The sequence below is a fragment of the Rhineura floridana genome, chromosome 3 (genome assembly GCF_030035675.1).
Source record: "Rhineura floridana isolate rRhiFlo1 chromosome 3, rRhiFlo1.hap2, whole genome shotgun sequence".
NCBI lineage: Eukaryota > Metazoa > Chordata > Lepidosauria > Squamata > Rhineuridae > Rhineura > Rhineura floridana.
Window position 1 is genome coordinate 127,914,188 of NC_084482.1, and position 23,426 is coordinate 127,937,613.

At 42.6% G+C, this 23,426-nt stretch overlaps 1 protein-coding gene across 2 annotated transcripts in view; it reads right to left on the bottom strand.

The window, feature by feature from the left end:
* The window catches only part of CACNA2D2 (calcium voltage-gated channel auxiliary subunit alpha2delta 2), a 1,044,533-nt gene that overhangs the window by 236,632 nt on the left and 784,475 nt on the right, over positions 1-23,426 (bottom strand). For both annotated transcript variants that reach the window (XR_009761453.1, XM_061617858.1), the window contains exon 6: positions 14,489-14,627. Coding sequence is in view for 1 of the 2 variants with exons in the window: in XM_061617858.1 (XP_061473842.1) it covers positions 14,489-14,627 (139 nt within the window). In the remaining variant the exon portion in view is untranslated. The remainder of the gene's footprint in view (positions 1-14,488; positions 14,628-23,426) is intronic.

Here is a 23,426-nt window from a genome sequence, read left to right on the forward strand (position 1 = left end):
ACCTCACTCTCCCTACACTGTTCCAATCCAAGTAGGCTTGACCTAAAGGACGACTTATTTCAGAGACTGGTCCCTGCTTTCAGTGTGCTATGTGGGATATGATTATATTAGCAACAAGTAAATCAATCATACCCTTTTTTCCTATGGAAAATTTTATTGGCTGCAATGAAGTGGCATTCATTTTCACAGCATATGGGGTGATAGCATATGTATAACGGCTTTTATGGGGCGACAAATGTGCATTTGAAACTCATTTGTTGTGTGGGATACACTAATTTTTTTCCTGAACACACCACTCCTTTTTTGCAGACATATCACATTTGCAAGGTTGCACATAGTTTCTCTCTTGGGGGAAGATAGAAGCAAAACAGGAGTCAAACAGTTTCATTTTTTGTTTGTCACTAGTTAACATTTCACCATGTTATTTCCCTTTGAACCTCCAAAATTCCTCTTCCCCTCCCTTAACATCTCTTGTCAGCCTCAGTCCACTCCTCACACTGTCCCTATGTGTTTGGGCTACTTGTCTGTACTCAGCCTTTGTAACTTATATTTCCTTCCATTTCTTATGCGTTATGAAGCTTTTTGTACAGTCACATTGGCTTTTTTTAGACGTTGCTCATTTTTCTTTCTCATTGGAATTGTTTGTGATTGTACCTTTAAGTCACTCCTTCAGAAACTCCTATGCATCTTGGGCTCCTTTTCCTGTTAGTATATCTAGTCAGGGAACCCTATGTAGCATTTCACTGAGTTTATTACAATCAGCTTTCCTGAAATCAGATTTACATATTTTACTTTGCTCACCTTAAGCTTTCCATAAGATTTAAAAATCTATCATTACGTGGGCCACTTTCCCACAAGGTTTCCACTTCTTTTTCTCTCTTTCCTATTAGGTAGGATCACATTGGGAACAGCTGATCCTGTTTTCTTTCTCTACCTCACAGCCAAAATTGTCAGCATGGCACATCAGAAATTTATTGGCGATTCCATGCTTAGTGGATTTTGTCTCCCAGCAGACATAAGGGTAGTTAAAGTCTCCCATTGGTACAATACTGGTTTCCCAAAAACATCTGTAATCTGTTTAAGGAAAGCATCGTCCACACCCTCTCCTTGGGATGGCAGTCTGTAGCAAACTCTGACTACAATGTAGTTTATTTCTCTCTCTCGGCCCCCTTACTCTTCAACCTTTTTCTAAATGATCTCAGAACTCATTGTCTATCACCAAAATTCCATTCTCCCAAACTAGATGAACATAGATGCCCAATTCTACTCTATGCGGATGCTGCTGCTCTGCTAGCCTTCTCAAAAATTGGCCTGAAACGTCTTATGCGAGTTTTTATGAAATATTGTACTGATAACCAATTAACTGTCAACTTCTCAAAGACCAAAATTCTAGTGTTTAACAACCGTCCTATAGAGGCTGAGTGGACCATTAATGGACAAAAAATTGCTCAAGTCCTGAGTTATAAGTACCTCGGCATCACGTTCCACTCTTCCCTCTCCTGGGCAACACACATTCGTGCGGCTGTGCTGTCTGCCTGTGCGACTGTGAAAAGTATCCTGCGATATTTCCACATAAAAGGGGGGCAATATATTCCAGCTGCCATTCGAGTATTCAGAGCAAAGGTAATTCCACAACTCCTTTTTGGGGTCCCGCTCTGGATTTCAGATTATAATGGCACCGTAGATTCAGTACTTTCCCTTTTTCTACGACAAATATTTGGTGTTCCAAGGTGTGTACCAAATGCTGCTCTCAGACTTGAAGCAGGACTAAATTCGTTAGAATGTCAAGCGTGGTCCAACGCTTTCAACTATTGGGTCAAACTTTCCTATAACACTCCAACCGGATATCTATCGTGCCTCTGGAAAGATACTTACCTTTCCAAGTGGTCTAAAATCCTTCATGCTAAACTCCCTAAACTAGGCCTTTCATTAGAATACCTATCCATAGTAGAACCAACAATGGCCAAACATACAATTCTAACCAGATTAAAAGACATTGATCGACAATCCTCAATAACAGCAGCTTCGAAGGTATGTTCTCCTCTTCACTTCAACCTAACCTTTAATATCAAATCCCATGCACTATACCTGGATTTCCTAATTTTACCCAAACTTCGACATTCTTTTACTAAGGCAAGATTTAACTGTCTAGCCTCTGCACTAATGGAAGGGAGATACCGAGGCATTCCACACGATCAACGTTTATGTCCTTGTAGGACGGGCGAATTAGAAACTCTTTCTCATATAATATTTGCATGCTCACTATACTCTTTAGAACGCTCTACATACTTACTTCCAATTATTAAAAAGCTCAATAATAAGTCTCAAGAGGAGATGCTGGAATGCCTTTTGAACGGTTTTAATAAGGCTCTTACAATCTCAGTTGCCAAATATATTTATGCAGCCCAAATCAAACACTCTAAATCCTTCCCCTGAAAAATACTCCTGGGGATATATCACCAAAGCTTAATAGCTGATACCTATTTTAAATTTTATCATATTTGTATAATTTATATTTCTTATTTCTTTTATCCTATAACTCTGTACTGGTTTTTTAGTTAAGCATTATAACAACTGTGTTATTCCTATGTTCTGTGTTCTCTTTACACTGGTCAATGACCGTAATAAGCTATTGATTGATTGATTTCTCTCTCTCCATACATTTCTACCCAGGTGCTCTCCACAGGGCTACCTTGTTCACTGTCCTGAATTTCTGTGCAGGTGTACACATTTTTCAAATATAATTCTACTCCCGCTCATTTTCCGTTTCATTCTTTTTGAAGAAGCTATATCCTTCAAGAGCTATATTCCAACCACGGGAGGCATCCGACCAAGTCACAGTTATATTTACCAAGTCATATTTACCTTTCTGTATTAGGAGTTCACACTTATTTTGTTTATTTCCCATGTTCTACACTTTGATGCATTGACGCTGAAGACACTGGGTTGTCTGCTTCACCGTCTCACCTACTGTTTTATTGCCAGGTCTGCTAGGCACCACTATGGCTTCTCCTGTTTCTCCTGCAGCATCCACTCCATGTTTGTAGTGTTTACCTTTGTTGAGCTTTTGTCCCCATAGCATTTAGTTAAGCCCTCGTGATGCGGTCTGCCATGCCTCTGCCAAACACATTCCCTTCAGTCCTCAAGAGGGACACTTTATCTCCTGCCAGTAGTCCTTTGTAATGAAGAGTAGACTGTGATCCCAGAAACACAACCTCTCATACTGACACCATTTGCACCACAGTCAACCATTCAGATGACATATTCTTCTCTTTGTACTTCTCTACCTTTTACAGAAAAAAGTGATGAGAACATCACCACCTGAGCTCCAAGTTCCTTTCCCTTCCTCACCAGAACTTTGCAGCCATATACAATACATTCATAGTGCTTGGTAGTGCCACTCATTAGCACATAGATGAATAAGAAGGAATAATGATCAGTAGGCTTGGTAAGTCTTGGCAACCTATCCATCACATCCTGGATCTGTGCACCAGGGAGAATGCTTATTTCATGAGTTAACAGTTTCAGATGGCTACACAGCTGCCTTTATACCTCACAGAGTTCCCAATTACCCCACTTCTCCTCTTCTTCCTGTAGGTAGTGATTGAGTCACCTTGATCCTTGAAAGGTTCAGAGTTTTCCTTCCTACCTAGAGTAGCCTGTTGTAGGTGCCCCACATTAGGATCCTCAGAGCCAGTCATGCTGGAAAGATACTGAAAATGATTTCATAGTGTTACAGGTTGATTATCCAGCGGTGTAGGTATCCAACAAATTGCTTTTCTGCAAGTGTTTACGTATTGTAAACAGTAAGGTCAGAAGGAAAGGAAATGCAGCAAGTATGTGATTAATAGCAGTGAGTCACAAAACATTGCTGATAGCACAGACATCCTGGCATCGGTATGCCAATCAGCATATGCTGTGTGATTAAAATCCATTGTCCTGATTCAATCCACAAGTGACAGCTTTTGATTAATTGTAATTAGTCAAACTCTTGATCAATTGTAATTCATTAGTTTCATGCTGCAGTCTCTCTTTGATGCTCCTTTGTAAAAGTATAGGCACTTTAAGGTCAGTTACCGTGTCCTGGGAGGTTAGTGTTTTTTTTAATATTGCCATTTCTAATGTCAGATTCATTTCCATTTATTCTTTTGCATAGTTTGTCCTGTGCAAAAAGGCATTTTTGGCAATTAATACCACAAACCACATTGGAAGATTAACAGGTGAATGAACCACTGGTGCTGTGGATCACATTATTAGGTTCTGCTGCCAGGGTAGTGCCCATAGTCAGAAAGCCTTCTGATTTCTCTTGTTCTTGACAGTCACTATCTTCTGTGCAGCTTCCTCCCCGCTACAGTTCTCATCTTCTTCCCTGACAGTCTCTTCCTGCTTTTTTTCCTTGTTGTAGCACCCCCTGTATCCTGTCCAAGAGATCCTCATATTCTCTCATGAGGCAACATGTGAAAAATCAAACCTCCAGTCCTCTTACCTTGTCTTCCAGCTTAAACTTGCTGTAGGTGTGGTCTGTGATGGTTTCAGACAAAACAATAAACATAGCACAAACATTGCAAGTCAACACCACAGAGCCTTTGCCATCCCATCCATCTTAGCTCTTGTTTACATCCTAACCTTTACTGATGAAGTGTCCTTTGCTTCTTCCTTTCTTCACTTCTTGCCTGAAGGTTCCCCGAGTTCCTGCGACATGCTACTTTTTAGGACCACCAGTGAAGAAAATGCAGTGGTGGCAAAAGCCTAAACCCCAGTTTGCTTGCAGCAACCACATCTTCAGGGTTTCAGCATGAAAGAGCACTCAGGCATGGGTGGATAGCCCTAGACACCGACATGTGCCACATGATTGGTGTCAGTCTGCAGGGGAGCTGAAGTGTATATGGAACCCTCCATGAGGATGTGAATGCTAGCCAATCCTAGCTTTGCATGTGTACATACATACACACATAGAGACTCCTTTTGACTGGTGCTGATTGTGTATTGGCAGAGGGGATGGCTGATGCTTGCATCAGTGCCCCTAAAGAGGGCTAGTGCATTTCCTGAAACTGTAACATTGTTTGGATGTGTATTCTGAATTATTATTCAGAAATAATATATCCCCCCCCCAAAATGCAATGCTTCCTTTGCTTCTTCAGTTATGCTTTCCACCCCAATTTTCTTGTTGCCTTCCTAAGTTTACAATCCAGGATTCCCCAATGCAGTAGGCTATGTGATTCTCAGGGTCCGCATTGTTCCTTTAGGGTTCCAATCAAGCACTGTGTAAAGTTATATGTGCTAGAAAATGTTATTAACAACAGCTGTATTCATGGGATCTTGAGGCCCAGAAAAATTAATATACATGGAAAAGCAGGGCATGAACAATTGATTCTTGTAATAGCCATATTCCTCTGACAGTTCCCTGCTGAAGAGAGGACTGAGAGTTTCACGCAGCACTAGAAACAGAAGCACTTGTTGTTTTGGGCACTCTGGTTTTGCATGCTCAACTAATGTACAAAATAATCATATAACCTTTGGTACTTTGCAGACTCTACTTGAAAGTTCTCCCAGTGGGGCTTTCAAGATACAGAAGATAAGATGCTGCCTTGAGCAGGCAGTAGGGGGCCTCAAATATTCCTTACTGCTCCTAAAAGTAAGTGATCCATAGAAAGATGTAGAGTGTACATTCTGATAGCAGGATTTATGCAGACAGTGGATCAATGATACCAATACTAGGGCAGCACTTAGTTTTCACTCAAAAACTTTGAGGCAAAAGTATGTGTGTGTAGGGTTTGGGGATGTAAATCCTCTCTCTACACTTCCACATAGTACCTTTCTTGCTCCTGTGTGCAGCTGTTGACAATGCTTGCTTTCCCCATATGCTGCTTGTTCCAGTGCCAATGTTCTGGATGGGTTTTGTCTACATTTCCCCCTAACAACCCCCCCCCATGTAGATGGCTGGGGGTGGGGGAAGGGTTAGAATATAGCACAGTCTAATCTCCATCTTGCTTTACTGGCAGAGAGGAATGCTACTGTGGAAGGGTGGGGGGGCTCCATTCAAGGGGGTGGTAAGCTACTGCTGGCAGTCCTCCCACCATCAGTAACCAGTGGAAAGCTATAAAATGGAGCATTTCAGGCTAACGTTGCAAGTGGGGCACTGGAGACTTTGGCCTGATCCTCTGGACTTTCTATGTGAGCCTGGAGCTAGTGGAGAAGGAAGGAAGGAAGGAAATCATTGCCAGAGACCATCTTACCTCTGACTCTTGCAAGATTTGTTTCTTGCACAGCTGGCAGATTTCCTCCTGGCCTGGGAGGGTCTGACTGTTGTTGCTGCTGCAGGGGTCAGAGACCATCTCACTGCTAGTCTAGAAAGACCTGCTGCTCAGGATCTCTAGAGACTATCAGGGTGGGATATAGTTTAGGAGATCTTGTTGGAGTCAAGATTCAGTTTTAGCTATGCATTATTTTTGCTGTTGTTGGGATATAGCTTTGTATTTTTATTGTCAGACCTTATTGTGAAGTATGTGAGGATTGCTAAATTATATTGTATATCTATTGAGAGGTTTTGATTAGTCTATCATTTATGACTGTTTACATTTTGTTATAGTTTTGTAATTCTTAGACTGAATTATGTAAACATTTTGATGGTGAAAGTTGCCTTGAGCATGGTTTAACTATGAAAAGGCAGCATAGAAAAAAATGATGATGATTTTCAGCCCCTGGCCTGCAGGTGCCACCAGCAGGCTGCAGATTTGGTCCTTGCTGATCTCTCTTAGGATTGCTATGTTCTTCTTCCCTAAGGGATCTCACCAACTTAGGCATGACGTTGGGAACACAATGACATCCTGATATTGTCATAACCAGGTGTGATTTTTGACATCACTAAAGGCAAATAAAGTCAATGCTTTGCCTTCACAGCTTATATTGGTATGTGGAGTGGCGGCAGAGTTGTCAGATCTCCGGTTTCCACCCAAAGACTCTGGTTTTGGGAGTCCTCTCTGGGTCTCTGGGAGTCACCTTAATCTCCAGACTCTTAGCTTTCTTTCTTTTTTTTTAAAATGTTTCTAGGTGGTCTGGTTCAAAAGATATAAACCAAAATATCAGCCCCCCCCCGTAACTTCTGTTAGTACCGGCTGCTCTAATCCCTGCCCTTTCAGGTTTTTAGCCAATAAGTGAAGCCAGGGTTGTGATTGATAAGATTTGTTGATCCCCAGGTAATACCTGAGCTCCATTTCAAGTTCTGAGAACAGTTTCCTTTTCCTGCTTGCTTCACATCAAGAATTCAGTAAATATATAGCTTTCAGCAGCATAAAGAATACTTTCTCTGTACAGAATTGTACTTGCTTCTGAGTAAACATGCATAGGATTGCACTACAACAGAAGAACACAGCAGGATCTTGGTGGGCATACACAGTAAACAATTTTAGTTATAATTATAATAAAAGTCTGCAGGCAGGGTTTTTTTAATTACTTGCAAAAATGGCATATTATACATTTTATCTTTCAAATAATTTTTGAACAGAATTTTTAAAAAGTGTACATGCTGCAGTGTTATACTTTTTCTAATTAAGGAGTCAAACAAGTTTAAATTTTACTGGACTGTTGAAGAGGGCAGTTTATTTGTCTTATTCATAACGTGTTTTGGAAACCTTCCCAATATGAAGTTTTTCTTGGGAGTAAAGCTGCAGTGCTAATTCCACATACCTGGGAGGTAACCCAGGACTTATTTTTGGGTAGACATGGTTAAGATTGTGCTGACAATCAATGGGATTTTTGAGTGAACATATAAAAAGATTGTGTTGTAAATCTTTCCCCCTCTGATCCTTTTTTTAAGCAGTTAGGCAGGACTTACTTAGGTGTCATTGCTTTTATTTGGGAGGAAACTAATACTTTTTTAAAAAAAATGTTCTGCCATGGCAATAAACCGTTATATGGTTTGACAATAAACCATTATATGGGATGCACATATTTTTACATCTCCAGTGCGTGTGTATATACTGAGTCTTTCCAACAACCCTTGAGGTAGACCAAGGAAGCTGAAAACAGTACAATGAAGGCATCTGCCTAATGTCAATAGGCAGGGAGTTCCAAAGTGTAGGTGCTGCCACACTAAAGGCCTGATTTCTTACAAGAGCAGAACAAGTACTATTTGGCACCCATAACATGGAAAGCACACCTTGAACTTGGCCTTGTAGCAAATCGGCAACCAGTGCAGATTCCAGAGCAGAGGTCTTATGTGCTGATAGGGTCTTACTCATGTCAGCTATCATGTCACAGCATTCTGGTGTGATTGAGGCCCTGGGTCAGGTTGTGCCGCATGGGGATTTCAGTGACCTTGGCTGAGTGGCTGCCAGGAATTTTTTAGTTTTGGTTTTTGGTTAGGAATCCTGACTGGTTGTGGGATGCTGAGTTGTCTGCCTTACTCATAGGAATCTTGTTGTGGTTGGTATGGTATTGCATTTAGGAAATCATCACTGTCTTTTGTTCTTCTTTTTCTATTTGCATTTCATTTATCTCCATCTCTATTTTCATCTTCATTTATCTCATTTATACTCCAAGCAACTGTGGTTGATGCGTGATGTATCATGCTTAATGACATCACTAGGGCCCACCCCCTGTGACATCATTAGGGCCCACCCCATGACAACACTTGGGCACACCTCCTATGACATCATTAGGGCACACCCCCATGACATCACCAGGGCACACCCCTGAAATCTCAGGGTTTGGGATGCTTCTGACCTGGCAACCCTAAGTGGAGGAAATCTCCCAGTTTCTGCACTGCAAACTGGACCCATTTCCTTTGCAAGTGGAATGCATTCACTCCCCTGGCAAACATTTGTGTAGCCTTTTCAACTCCCTAAGCAAATTTCTGAAAAGGTAGAAGCTTTATCTGGAGTTCCTGCATGCAAAAATGTTTGCAAAGTATAGCTTCCTTTTTCAGCTAAGGTCTTGTCAATACTCTAGATAGCGGGGCAAGAATTCTTGAGTGGGATCTAGAGATGGGAGAATCTATAAGCTTGGGTTTCTCTCCATTTCTCTATTTTCCAATATTAAATCCAGTTCTCTGCATTTCCATACCAGTCTACCTTTTTTTAATAGAAAAAGTCCTCATGAAAATTTATCAGCATTTTAGTGTGAATTTATTCTAATATAAACATTTTTCATACAATTTTGCCTAATACACACATTTCTGCAAAGCAATTTTCCTAATAAAATGCATTCTTGTATGTTATTTTCAGTAATACAGTATATGCATTTTATATGCAAATGTTACCCTAGTATATGTATATTTGTACACATCACTTGGCTAGAGAACTGCATTACAAAATTTGGAGAAGTGTGAATTTCAGAGGATGGTTATATTTTGGTTTGTTTCAGAAAGTGTGCTTTAGCTAAGTTCTCCATTAAATGTGAATGGAATTGAATTTCTCCCCCATCCCTAGTGGGACCACTCATAACTGTGGCTCCCCCTCATGCGTGCGTACTTCAAGATGGTACTTTGCTTCACCTTGAGCATATGATGACCAAATTCATTCGCTCTCTCTTTTCTTTTTCTTTTTTAGTGAGGACTGGAGAAAGCATTAAGACAAGTGAAACCTGGCAGTTTTTAATATCCTTGCGCTCCCATTATTGTATAAACTAGGAAGAGCAAGAGGGCTTCACAAAGTCAGGAAGTGGAGACTATGCACAGCATCTCTTGGCTAACAACACAAGCTTTGCCAGGATGCACTCCAAGAATCACAGGACACATTAAGGTAATTTGGTGTATTTGTAGGCTAATAAACATATGGTAAAAATTCTCAGGAGATCATCTCAAAATTAATCCAGCCTGGCATTATATCTGCAGTATTGCATGGGCTCCTTCTGGGAGGATGGGCGGGATATAAATTGTGGGTGGCTATAATGTGTCAGCTGGGTCACCATGCAAATTCCTCTCATAATATGGAGTACTTTCAAGAGATGAGCAGAAATATCTGGCAGTGGAGACTCTTCACACTTCAAAGATTACCCCATATTTCATGTGGTGAATGTAACACTTATTTAAAAGTGTTTTGGAACAATTGTTTCCAGATAGTGAGATGCTTTTTCATAGAAAATCCTCCCCACCCCCTTACTATCCTCCATCACATGCTGATTATTATTATTTTTGAACAGTCCATAACTCCCCAGAGTAAGTTAATCTCCAGTTTGATTTTGTTCCATGACACTGTGTGTTGATTTATGTGGCTTTGGCAGGGCATCAGTGCTTGTTTTGCATTAGGAGCAGGAGGTTGGAAATCATGAATATTTCATCTTGCTCACCCAGCCTGAGGTCTCTTCCCCCCATCTCATGATTTGCTTTATTAGCTGCTTGACCTGGACTAGGTAGGTAATAAAACTAATTGCCATTTCTAATCAATTGATGCCACTGCAGTGAAATCGTTCCACTCATGTAGTTCTCTATACATTTAGGAGCCTATGTAAGTGCATGTTGGAATTTGTCACCAAACAAACAACACTAGCTAGATGCTGGGCAGGGCAGAAGCAACCATTGTGAAACCACAACAAATATGATCTAAAGAGAAAGAGAAATATTATATGTGGTTGTGTCCATTTGTATTCCTTGTTCTACAGACAGTCACAAATGTGGATGAGGTTGATTCACAAGAGTTAACAGCATTCTTTAAAGTGACAGCAATCAAAACATTAGAATATGCCTGTTGCATCAGGAGACAGACTTTCAAATTCAGGTGAGCTATCATGAATCACACCAACTCAGATAACCAAGGTTAACTCCATGCTTCCTTTTGCTATTAAGTTAGGTGGAATTAGTCTCTCTACACAAGGATATTAGCTTGAGTTTAAAATGAAAACACACCTTTCCAATCTCACAGTATGGCTGAAAGGCAGTAAAAGTTAAGCTTCTATGTTGCTTTTGATTAGATTCCTAAGTGACTTAATGGAGAAATTTTGAAAGCATATTAAAGTCTCAAAGTGAGCAGGTGTCAGAGACTTAACAATCTTGATACTGAAAGCAGTCACTAAAGGGAGACTGAGAATTGTACTTTCTAGTATGTGTTATACACGCAAGGCAGGGGAACCCAGCACTCAGCTATACAATGGTTGGAATAAGGTGAGAAAGGAAGGGCCACGTGGGCTCAAGTGAGTATTTGTACAGAGAAAATCTTAATGGCACACATGGCAGGGGGCCTTTTCCACCCTGTTAATAGTGGGTGCACACACTGCCACTTGCTGCTGTTTGTTCCACTTGCCTGTTCCACTTATGCCTAACTATAAGCACCAGCATCGTAGAAACATAATCAATGCAAACTATACTGTGGCTGCCAGAGAGGTCAACTGCAGGGCTGAGGAAAAGGGTCACACATCCTTTAATGCAGAACTTCTAGAGTATATTAACAACCGCATGGATCAGCTAATCATAACACACTGTGTGGAGGGACTGCATTCCTTTCTAATAGGTGTGAATGGGTTCAAGGAAACATTGACCTATTCAACAGAACTGGAACCAAGAAGAATCTTTTTATTTTATTTTTTAATACTATGAATGTACGGACTTTTCTCCATTCTAGATTTCACCCAGAAAGAGGAGCTTCTGCAGTTGGACTACTCCAAATCCCTATTTATAAGAGAGTACATGGTGAGGCCCAGTGCTTAACAAGAGCTATAGACGGGCCTGGGAGAAGCAGTGGCTCATCATCCTGGTTCTTGCCCTGCTTCCATGCACATACTCCTATGTGGCTGTCCATGCAGAATGCAAATTAAAGTAGCTTTCAAAAATATAAGCATAGTGCCGGGCTTTTACATTATATTTCGATGCATGACTTGAGACCCTCTTTTGTCTGCTACCAAAGCTCCCTCAGACAAGCAAGTGCAAAGGCAGAAAAAACCTTTGCAGGCCCTCAGCTACAATTCAGTTGAGTAAACCCAAGTCTTAAGACCAACTTTCTCCTCCCATCTTCCTACGGCAACAGAGAGACTATTCTTTAGAGGGTAACAAAGAATTCAAAGCTCCCAGTGAAGATTCAAGACTTGGCTGTGGTTGCTTCAGAGCTAATGGGAAAGAATGAGTTTTCTATCCAGTGATGAGCCATGCAGAGAGAAAGCACTAATTGGACTGTGAACAGGCAGCAGCACTAAGAGCTTTTGAAAACACCTAGGGCCTATTCCCACCAGACTGTAAATCTCTTAGAGGCATTTACACAGTGAGGGTTTTCTGCTATAAAAACCTTTGTGATGGGCAAGAATAGATGCAGATGTTCATCTCATGCTTGTGAAGAATTTCATAATGCCAGTGACCTCAACAAATCTCTCTGTCATGCTCATACATATGTGCACATGCATGATATACATGTGCACCTCAACTCTTAAGCTTTCCTCTCCATTGCTAGGATTTGTGAGACAGAGCATCATTTTGAATGGACTATAAGAGACTTCCTTTCTCTGTGTATTCTCAACTTACTCCTCGGTAAAAATGCATATACACTGGAATTCTTTGGTTTGGATGTTGCAATTAGAGTGTGCAGGTATGGATGAATGAATTTGTCAATTTCAATTTTTCTCAAGTTTTTCAGCCTCTTTAGTCCACCCCATTTCCACATCAATTTGCTATTTTTGTTAGTGAAAAACATTAGTTTGTAGTTTTGTGTGAATTTCTCTTAATATGTGCATTTTTGTATGCATGTTTGCCTAATATATACATTTGTGCTAGCAATTCCAAATAATATATGCATTTTTGTGCCCATTTTTCGGTTGGAAAACTGCACCACAAACTTTGGGGAAATGCAACTTTTGAAGGATAGATGTGTTTTGGTTTGCTTATTGATTTGGGAAGTGCAAATTAGTTAGGTTTGCATTAAAACACAAACTGAACTAATTTCCCCCCCATCCCTACATGCAGGTGGAATTTGTCAATCTTTTTCCTTCTTTCTTTTCTCCTAGTTCAAAAGTTTGTCCCCTAGTTTGTCAGTTCCTCTGGGATAGACCAGTTACTTCCTAGTTACCCCACACACACACACGTGTTACAACAGCAAAAATGAGACAGAAATGTAAAGTAAGCAATGCAAACCAATAGTGTATCAAATAGAAATCTGATAGCCTATAGTGCAAATTATGCATCCAGCAAGCCATTCTGTGACTGAGCATTTGCAAAGACAAACTTAATGTTTTTCATTTTGCAAAAGGAAGCAGAAGTCAGAGGGAATGAGAGACAAGGGCCCAGGTGCCTCAGATGCAACATAACGACACTATGCACATTATGACAAGCCATCAGGTGCAGGACTGTGACACACAGGAGAGGCGTTTTCAATATGGTGCTAAGGAAAATGGCTGTGCTCCATCTTAATTAGAATGGCAATTACACTTTTAAACAGCTAGAAACCATTATTTGGAAAACAACTGTCCAGGCGAAAGCCATTGTTTGTAACTTGCTTGAGAAGGAAGGCTCAGCGTGAGAGTGGGACTATAAAGGCAAGGCAGATCAATATTATCTCTCAAAAAGGATCAAGCTGCAGAGCTCGCCAAAGGGCATGCAGGCCATCACAAAAGCGATGCAGACGACAGCACTGGAATAAAAAGCAACAGGTGGTTTTGGTGCAGTGCAGCTAAGCAGCAAACTGGCACTGCACCCTACTAAGGCACCTGCCATGGAACAATCCCAGATGATTCAAGCACAGGATGAGGGGAAGATGTTTTGAATTTTTATTTTTTTGCAACTTTTCAAAGAGGGCTGGTTAATCTTATGGAGAAGATGAGATCTGGTAAAGCTCAGCTAACGTTTACCCAGCATCTACATGCAAGAATAAATTAATCCGATTCTCTTGTCTATGATATGCAGAAAGCTTGAGTAGTTAATACATGCTGGGGAGGGGAACTTGTTTTGGGCTGAGGGATGCATTACCCTGGGGAAAAGCTGTCAGGGGCCACATTCCAGTATGAGTGGGGGCAGACCCATGCTGAATCACACATCCTTCACACACAGTCACATAGACACATAAACTGCTGCTTATAATAAAGAGACATATATTTAATTTTCTCTTACACCCTTTATCTGTCCTGACTATGCAAAAGGCAAAAGAACTCAGTAATCTCAGCAGAAGAATGCAAATAAAATTGATGCACACCTGAACTGCAAACCCTGCACTGGGGAACTTAAAGTTCAAAATGCAATTGCTTCCCCAAAACTGTAAGCACGCAATTGCAAAATTCATGGACATTTGTGTTCTTTGAAATATGCAAAAGGTTTCTCTCTGTGCTGAGACATTTTCCTCTCTGCTTTGATTTTCTTGCAGCAGACTTTCTGCAGAGAAAGGAGCTGCAATCATACACACTTTATCCAATATTAAAACCCAATTTCTCTCTCAGTTGTTCTTTGCTGGGTGGAAGGGGACCCAGAGGACCAGATGTCCAATTGCATCTGGCCCACAGGCTAGGGGTTCCTAACTCCTAATCTCTGGGGTTGTCTCCAGACTGAAAATGAAAAGTTCTGTGAAAAGGGGAAACTCACAGCCGTTGTAGATGTCTGTAGGTATTTGCACGGCTGCGTAAGAGTAGTTAACCTTGGTTTTAAAGTTGCTGTCTTCAGTGAAATCCAGTTTCAAGGAATTGGACTTTTCTCTTTCCATTTTTTCTTCCTCTGGATCATCCTAGAGAAGAAAAAGAGGACATGTCATAAAAAATCCAGGTCAGTTTTATACAGGAAGCAGGCATGGAGGTGGTGTGACAAGTTGTATGTGGCTTATGCTGCTGAGTGGCGACCAACAGGGAAGGAGCCCCCATTCTCTTATTTGTAGGAGTCGTATAGGAGGAACAGTGGCCATCAGCATCCTGAATGGGGTGCTGACATCACTGTCTTATGCCTGCATGGGATGCTACTGACAAATCAGCAGCTGCATGCTTGCTTAGTGCTGACCTAACCACCTTACCCTTCCAAAGTTGATGTTTGAATAGAAATTGTTAGTACATCCGTAATTTCCATTGAAACATGGCAGCTGTACAGGAAGACCCACAATTAACTCTCCTTGTTGAGCAGATCACTGTTATTCTTAATCCAGCCTTCTCCTGAGAAGGAGAGCATCCACATTGCAATCTAGTTCTTCTTATAAGAACCCTGTGATGTGGACTATTATTATTACATATAGAGAACTGAGAGACAATAGCTTGCTTAGGGGCAACCAGTTTTTACCTAGATCAGTTGGGTTTTGTACTGGAGGCATTCAGCTCATAACTCCTGGCCTTGATCACCATAGGACACGACCACTAGCCACATTTCCCTCATAGCCAATGGTCCTGTCCCATCCCCTGGAGTGTGTGTTGCTGGGAAACCAGGACGTTTATACTTCTGAGCCCTCTTCAAGTGAACTCCATAGCAACAGCAGAAGCAGCAGGAGCTGTGCCTAGAAAGGGTTAGGAATGGAATAGCTGCTTAATCTCTTTTAAATGCAGTCTTTCTGCATCTGGTTGAAGTGCCTTGTAACGCAAACTGGTTGAGAAGATGCACTGATTCCTGGCTCATTTCTTGGCTCTGTTTAACCTTGTCTCTGTTTTTCAGCAGTATGGCAGGTATTAAATCAGACAAAAACCCCTTGAAAATCAATTAGCAGCAAAAGGCAACTATCAAAGAACAAATTAAAACTGAGTGGAGCTTAGTGCTTTGTCAATAAGCAATGCAAACAATATTTAATTATGGCAGAGAGAGATGGCAAACTCCCTGCTGCTAAGGCTGGAATATGTGCCTGCTCTTTCACACTCCACTTCTCTCTCCCTTCCGTGTACAGATTGCCACAGGTTTGGCAGTCAAATTAAACAAACGAAGGGCCCTTTTGTTCCTTATCGAAGGAGATTTAACCTGTTTAGAGAAGTAAAAGTGTTTTCTTCTTGGGGCATCAGAACTGAGAAGTGTTGATCAGCCAGTGAAGGTGGTACAGAGATGTGTAGGGCCTGACAATTATGAATCCAGGTTTTCTCAGACGGCGAGGGGAAAAGCAGCTCCTGTTCTGGGAGAAGCTGCAGTGGGGAAGTTGCCAGCACTCAAAGAGTGAAGCATCTCTTCTCCAGCCACTGCCTCTCTGAAAGATGCTTTCTTCTAACCGTTTGTTTTGTTACACGGTTGGAGTGTTAAACCCAGTGATGGCTCTAAAAACAGACTTCAGAATGCAGTGAGACATATTTAAATCACAAGGAAGCCACAGGGTACCAACCTTTATCTGAGTTGCTATTTTCAGTAGGCTAGAGGGAGGCCATGATTTGGCTACAATTGTTGGAATCAAGAGGTGGGGCTTATAGAAGTCATTAAGAGCCCACTACTCCCCACTCCCACCCCCTGCCAATTATTCAAGCACTGTACGGGATACTTTTCTCAAAAGCTTATTATATCTAAATGGAACTTACAAGTTCAAAAGCAGTATACCTCTGAATATTAGATGCTGGCTGGGGGCAGATAACAGAGGAGGCTGCTGCCTTCAGGACCTGCTTCCCAGAGAAACCCACGCTGACCTCAGTGACAAACAAGATGCTGTGCTAATGGCCTCTTGGTCTGATGCTGCAGGGACCTTAGGTACTTCACCCACAGCTAACCCTGGAGAACATGACTGGGAAAGGAAGCCGTTTGGTTTTTATGATTCTCTCTCCCTGCTCTCCACTCCTCTGTTGTTACTTGACTTTCACCCAGGAGCTATGCTGGAGTGGTTCATCTTTGTCTCTTTGACCACAATTAAATCTATCAACCAGCAGGGCAGAGAGGGGGAAAAATACTCCACTAATCATTCAATTCCCTCCTTCCTCAGCCATCTTTCTTCTCCCCCACATCCCCAAGCAGAGCTGAAGTGCACAAGCATAAACTCTATTGGGGGAAATTAAGTCACCAGTGTTGTTATTGTGCCAGGATGCTCCAGAACATCATCCTGTTACTTTTCTGGCAGCCAGAGCCCTATATCTCCTATCTCAATCAGCATGAAAGGGGAGAAAAGGGGAGATTTTAGCCAATGAGAATAGCTGTCTTACTTGGCTCCTTGTCCTTTCATGCTGACTGGAACCAATCAGAGTGGAAGGGGTTGAGTCAGCCACTTAGAAAACCACATGCCTCCCCTTTCATGCTGATTGGCCTATTACTGACCTTGCCCCATACTCTGACTTTCATCTTCTGCAGTTTAAAGGTTAAAAAATGCCTGGCTGATTTTTAATTAATTTTAGAAATTTTACATTGAACTCAGTGATAATGTTGGACATGATCAGTAAGAACCAACTGGCAGTGTTCTAAAAGCCACACTCACAGCTGCTGGGCTTGGCTAACTAGGGGGCCACATCCACGCCAGACCTTTATTTCACTTGAGACAGTCATAGCTTTCCACACAGAATCCTGGGAAGTGTAGTTTGTGAAGGGTGCTGACAGGAGACTCCTATTCCCGACAGAGCTCCAGTGGCCAGAGTGGTTTAACAGTCAGCCCCGCTTCAAGAAACTGTTGCTTTGTGAGGGGAACAGGGCATCTCCTAGCAACTCTCAGCAACCTTCACTAACTACACTTCCCAGGATTCTTTGGGGGAAGCCATGACTGTCTAAAGTGAAATAAAGGCCTGGTGTGGACGTGGCCAGGGACAGTTTTGTTTTAAATTTGGGTGGGAGGCTATATGTGCCTGCTGTAGAATAAAAAGGTGGGGAAAATGCAGAAAAGCAATAATACTGTTCACAATGTTTTCCTTTTGAAAGGAAAGGGACTTCCCTTCTGCCCAATCCCCTCCTCCTCCCCTCCCTGCCCCTCCCCCAGATCAGTTTCACCTATCCTAAACATGATTGCTCAGAAATAAATCCCATTGAACTCAAAAAGTATGCAGATGATCAAACCCATCCTCTGATCCATTCCCACTTGCCCCTCCCCCTCCCTCTGCCCCTCCCTCCCCTCCCCTTCTAATCCACTCTTTTCCCCTCCCCCTCCCTCTCCCCTGCACCTCCTGCTCCCCATGGCCAGTTTTACCTATCTTAAGCATGATTGCACGGGAATAAATCCCACTGAACTCAATAAGCATGCAAATGATCAACCCTGCCCTCCCCTCCTTCTTCCACCCATTTCCTCCCTTTTCCCCCTCCTTCCCCCTTCTGTTACTCCTCCACTTCCACTCCCCTCCTTCCCCCTTCCTCTACTTCCATTCCCCTCTCCCTTCCCTTTCTCCTTCTCTCTCCTCTCCCCTCCCCTTGCTCCTCCCTCCATGGACAGTTTTACCTATCCTAACCATGAGTGCATGGCAGTAAATCCCATTGAATTCAATAAGCATGCAAATGATCAGACCTGCCTTTCCCTTCCTTACCCTCTCCTCTCCCTTCCTCCTCCCCTCCCCTCTTCCTTCTTCCTCCTCCCCTGCCTACTCCTGCACTCTCTCCCTCCCACTTGGTCAGTTTTATCTATCCTAAGCATGATTGCAAGGGAGTAAATATCACTGAACTCAATAAACATGCAAATGATCAAACCTGCCCTTCTCTTCCCCTCCCCCTCCTGCCTGTTCCCATCCCCCTCCTCCCCTCTGCCATTCCTCCCCTCCCAACTCCTCCCCCTCCCCTCCCCTCCCAACTCCTCCCCCTCCCCTCCCCATCCCCTGTGGTCAGTTCCACCTCTTCTTCGGACTGTAGCTTTGTGAGGGAAATAAGGCCTCAATAAACATGATCAGACCTGCCTTTCCCCTCCCCTCCCCCTGCACTTCCTCCTCCTCCCCTCCCCATCCCCCAATGTCAGTTTCACCCATCGTAAGCATGATTGCAGGAGAGTAAATCCCATTGAACTCAATAAGAATGCAAATGATCGATCCATTCTCAGTAAAATTGCACAGGATCCCATTTCTTAGCTCCCAGATTAACAAGCAGAGAAATTCACTTAATAGGCAAAAAAAAAAAACCCTTGCAGTTTAAGAATGTACCTATAGTCAACAGATATTTCTATCAAACTTTAAGAAGTAGGGAAATTGGGCAGCTATTGTGAATGCACCAGGAGAGGCCTCCTCTCAGAGATATTGTACTGCCCTATAAATTGGTAAAAATGCAAACACAATTTGGGTTGGTTTTTCACAGTCCAATCCACTTCCTGTGCAGCTTGGAAGAATTTGGTAACGTGCCTGTGAGCATATGGTGAGTGGTGGCAACACCTGCAATCAGCCCAAAATAACAGAAACAAGTCATGTGCTGTGCTGATCTTGTTTTAGCAGGGATAAAGCAACAATATTAAGACAGTTGATATAGGTTCAGATAGTCACTTTAAATGTTTGATTTACTTTGCAATTTTAGTGAAGTTTCCTATAGTAAATTATTTTCTTTTTCTTCTGTTTCTGTGAATATGTGAAATACAGCAACACTTTGCAACATGGAAAAAACTCCGAAAACAATTGTGGAATAATGGCACTGACTGTTCTGTAGAACAGTTTCCAATGGACATGAGAAGTGTCTCAGTTTGCACAAAATAAAACAGTGAGAGATGAAATATATTATAGCAAAATTCTAGGTGTGTTCTATGTTTTTAATTGACCATGCCCACCTTTCCTTAAGTGGAGTAGTGCAAGTGTAGCAGGCTGAAAACATGCATCTTGGGCAGGCCAAGTTTGTTTTTTCCAACAGCTACAGTCATTGCTTAAGTAGCAACATATTGTAATCAGTCTGATTTTACATCAAACTGCAGTTTCAGATTGAACTGTTAATGCACCCAAAATAAAAATAGAACATAACCTCCAATTTGAAACACAGAAGGCTGTCTTCACCATCATATGACATTGACCAATAAAAAACTTTGAAATTAATAAAAATAAATTTGATACAGGTTTCTAGGATGAATAATGAGAGAAATATAATTTTCTAGGTTAGATTATCTGTGGAAACAATAGTAACACAGGAAAGAAGCAAAGTAAGAAGAACACCAACAAACATACAAAAAATGTAATTCTCCATGTTAGGAGATGGCAGGTGTTGCCACCACTCACCATATGTTCAGAGGCACATGTTACCAAATTCTTCCAAGCTACATAGGAAGTGGATTGGACTGTGAAAGACCAACCCAAATTGTGTTTGCATTTTGACAAATTTGTAGGGCAGTACAATATCTCAGAGAGGAGGTCAGGTCTCCTGACGTGCATGTGTATTGAAAAGAGACCTGATTTGGGAATTAGGTTGTGCATAAAGATGAAAAAAAACCCAGATTCTCTGCCTCCCCCACGTAATAGCTCTAAGGTATGTTGCGATAACCCCTTCTCCCGAGGATGCTAAATGCTGTTTGTGCCAGCTGGTATGGAGGAGAAAGATGGGAGAGACCAGCAAATCCATGACCCTCCATGGCAGCCTTACCAACGTTGAGCAGCCTTGTCACTCTCTTTTGTATTTGTTTTTTGCGCTGTTGCTACTAGGGTTGCCAGGTCAGAAGCATCCCAAACCCTTAGATTTCAGGGGTGGGAAGTCATAGGGGCATGATACATTAAGCATCAGCCACAATTGGTTGGAGCATACCATTCAAACAAACAAAAAACCCCTCTGATTGGAAATTAAGACAGAAATCTTAGCTGAATAAGAAAGTTCCCAGGGTCAGCTGAAGTGACAGGATTATTTCTTCTCACTTGTTTAGGGAGCCTGGACAGGCAATATTTAATCTAGCCTACTTGCTTCTGGCAAAAAGAGTTTAAGTGCCCTCAGGCCAGGCCAGTCCAGTCCAGTCACTAGAAGGCCATTGTAGGAAGAAAGGAACCTAGTGTTATTTATTTATTTATTTATTTTTAAAACTTATATACCGCCCGACTAGCTCTCTGGGCGGTGAACATAGATACAATAAAATACAATATGGTACAAAAAACTTCACAGTCTAAAATCAAATATCACAGTCTAAAACAGCAAAGGCTCAGAATCAAGTTTCAGACATTACATACATTAACAAAAATTAAAATTAAAAATTAAAATTAAAATGCCTGGGAATAAAGGAAGGTTTTAACCTGGCGCTGAAAGGATGACAACGTCGGCGCCAGGCAGACCTCCTCAGGAAGACTATTCCACAGTTCGGGGGCCACCACTGAGAAGGCCCTTGATCTTGTTGCCACCCTCCGGGCCTCCCTATGAGTCGGAACCCGGAGGAGGGCCTTCGTTGTGGAAATGTTAGATGGGAGCACTCAGGAGTAAAGATGGATGTCCCTGAAGGCTGCAATTCTAAACACACTAAGGGACTAAGCCTCAAAGAACTCAAGAGGTCTTACTTCTGAGTAGATATGGTTAGGATTGTGCTGTTAGTAAGGCTTGACTAGGGATCTGCTGCAAAGATATCCATATCAAAGCAGGATTGGCAACCCCTGCCTGGAATGCACTGTCCTTGCCTTTCAATGTGGCTGCTCCAAACATCTTTACAGACTTGACCCTTTACTGTAGAAACAGGTTTGAAAAATGAGTAAGCAGATTCTCTGCCCTTTCCTGCCTACCCTGTGGGCTGCTATAAACTCACTATGATAGCCAACCGAATTCCAGTGAGTAATAATTGACAGAGAGAAAACCTACACAGTTTGGTCAACCTTCATAGGCAGGAGCCTGGGAACAACAGCAATTGCAGCCACACTGCCCAGTATGTGAATTCTCTTTTACCACTATTGGGCAAGAAACAAATCATCATGCAACCAACAATGTGCATCATCAGTGGATTTAAGGAGCTTGAGCTGAGCACATGGAACCACTGTTGTTGCTTCTGTGGATGCAAGGGAGTGAGGTCAGAAGTAAATGAAATGCAAATAAAAAAAGAAAAACAAAAGACAGTGTTGATTTCCTAAATGCAATATCATACCAACCACAACAACATTCCTATGAGTAAGGCAGAAAACTCAGCATCCCACTACAGTCAGGGTTCCTAACAAAAAAGCAAAGCTAAAAGAATCCTGTCAGTCAGCCAAGGTCACAGAAATCCCCACGCAGCACAACCTGACCTGAGGGCTGCAGTTAGTGCAGAATGCTGCAGCATGATTGCTGACAAGAGTGAGACCCTGTCAGTGTGTAATACTGGACACTGGTAGCTGTGGACACTGGTAGCAGTGTATAATACTGGACACTGTGGACACTGGTAGCTATGCTGGGAACTCCCTGGATCTTACTCTCCTGCTGATGAATGCAAGGTCAGTGACTAATAAAACCAGTTTAATTCGGGACTTAATCCTGGATGAATGTGCTGGCCTTGCTTGTATTACTGAAACCTGGCTAAATGACAAAGGCAGAGTAATTCTCTCCCAGCTCGGCCCACCAGGTTTTGTGGCACTCTAGCAGCCTAGATCCAGGGGAAGGGGAGGTGGGGTTGCAATTGTCTGCAGCAAATCTATCTCCCCTGTCAGGTACCCTGTCCCTAATACTTCCAGCTTTGAGTGTGTGTGTCTGGTGTTGGGTCAGGGAGAGAGAGTGGGGATTCTGTTGGTGTACCATACACCCCGCTGCCCAACAGTCTCCCTCCCTGAGCTGGTGGAGCTGGTCTCGGCGTTGGTGTTGCAGTTCCCCAGGCTGATGATCCTGGGTGACTTCAACATACATGCCGAGGTTAGACTCACAGGTCCAGCTCTGGACTTCGTGGCTGCTATGACAACCATGGGGCTGTCTCTAATATCATCTGGACCAACGCATGTGGCAGGACACACACTTGATTTTGTGTTCTGTTCGGGACAGGAAGAAGGTGATCTGAGGGTGGAGGGATTCTTAGTGACTTCGTTGTCACGGACAGATTACCACCTGATAAGGTTTAGACTTTGTGCCCCCAGTAACCTTCGCAGGGGTGAAGGGCCAATTAAGATGGTCTGCCCCCGGAGACTCATGGATCCAGATGGTTTCCTGAATGCTCTGGGGGATATTCCCAGCATGGCTGGCGATACTGCCGAAGCCCTGGTCAATCTCTGGAATACGGAGGTGACCCGGGTGGTGGACACTATTGCTCCAAAGCGCCCTCTTCCACCAGGTAAGGCCCACAATACATCTTGGTTTACTCAAACCTTGGGCCTGATGAAACGGCAGGGATGACGGCTAGAGCGAAGATGGAGAAAAACTCAGTCCGCTTCCAATCGAACACAGGCTAGAGCTCATTTTTGAGCCTATCATGTGGCGGTCATGGCAGTGAAGAAAGTGCACTTCTCTACCACCATTTTGTCTGCTCAGTGTTGTCCGGCAATGCTTTTCCAGGTGGTCTGGGGTCTTTTGGGCTCTGGCCCTACATTAGACCCTGAGCCCTCAGTCGCTCACTGAGACATGTTTGCGAGGCACTTTGCAGATAAAATTGCTTACATTCGGACTGACTTGGACTCCTCTTTAACTACAGTTGTGCCAGATGTCCTCAAAGCTTCCTCTGGTCATTTTTCTATGGATACTTTTCAGCTTGTAAAGCCTGAGGATGTGGAGAGGATTCTGGGAGAATCGAGGGCCACTACCTGTTCCCTTGACCATCCTGGTTAATAAAATCTGCCAGAGGGGGAGT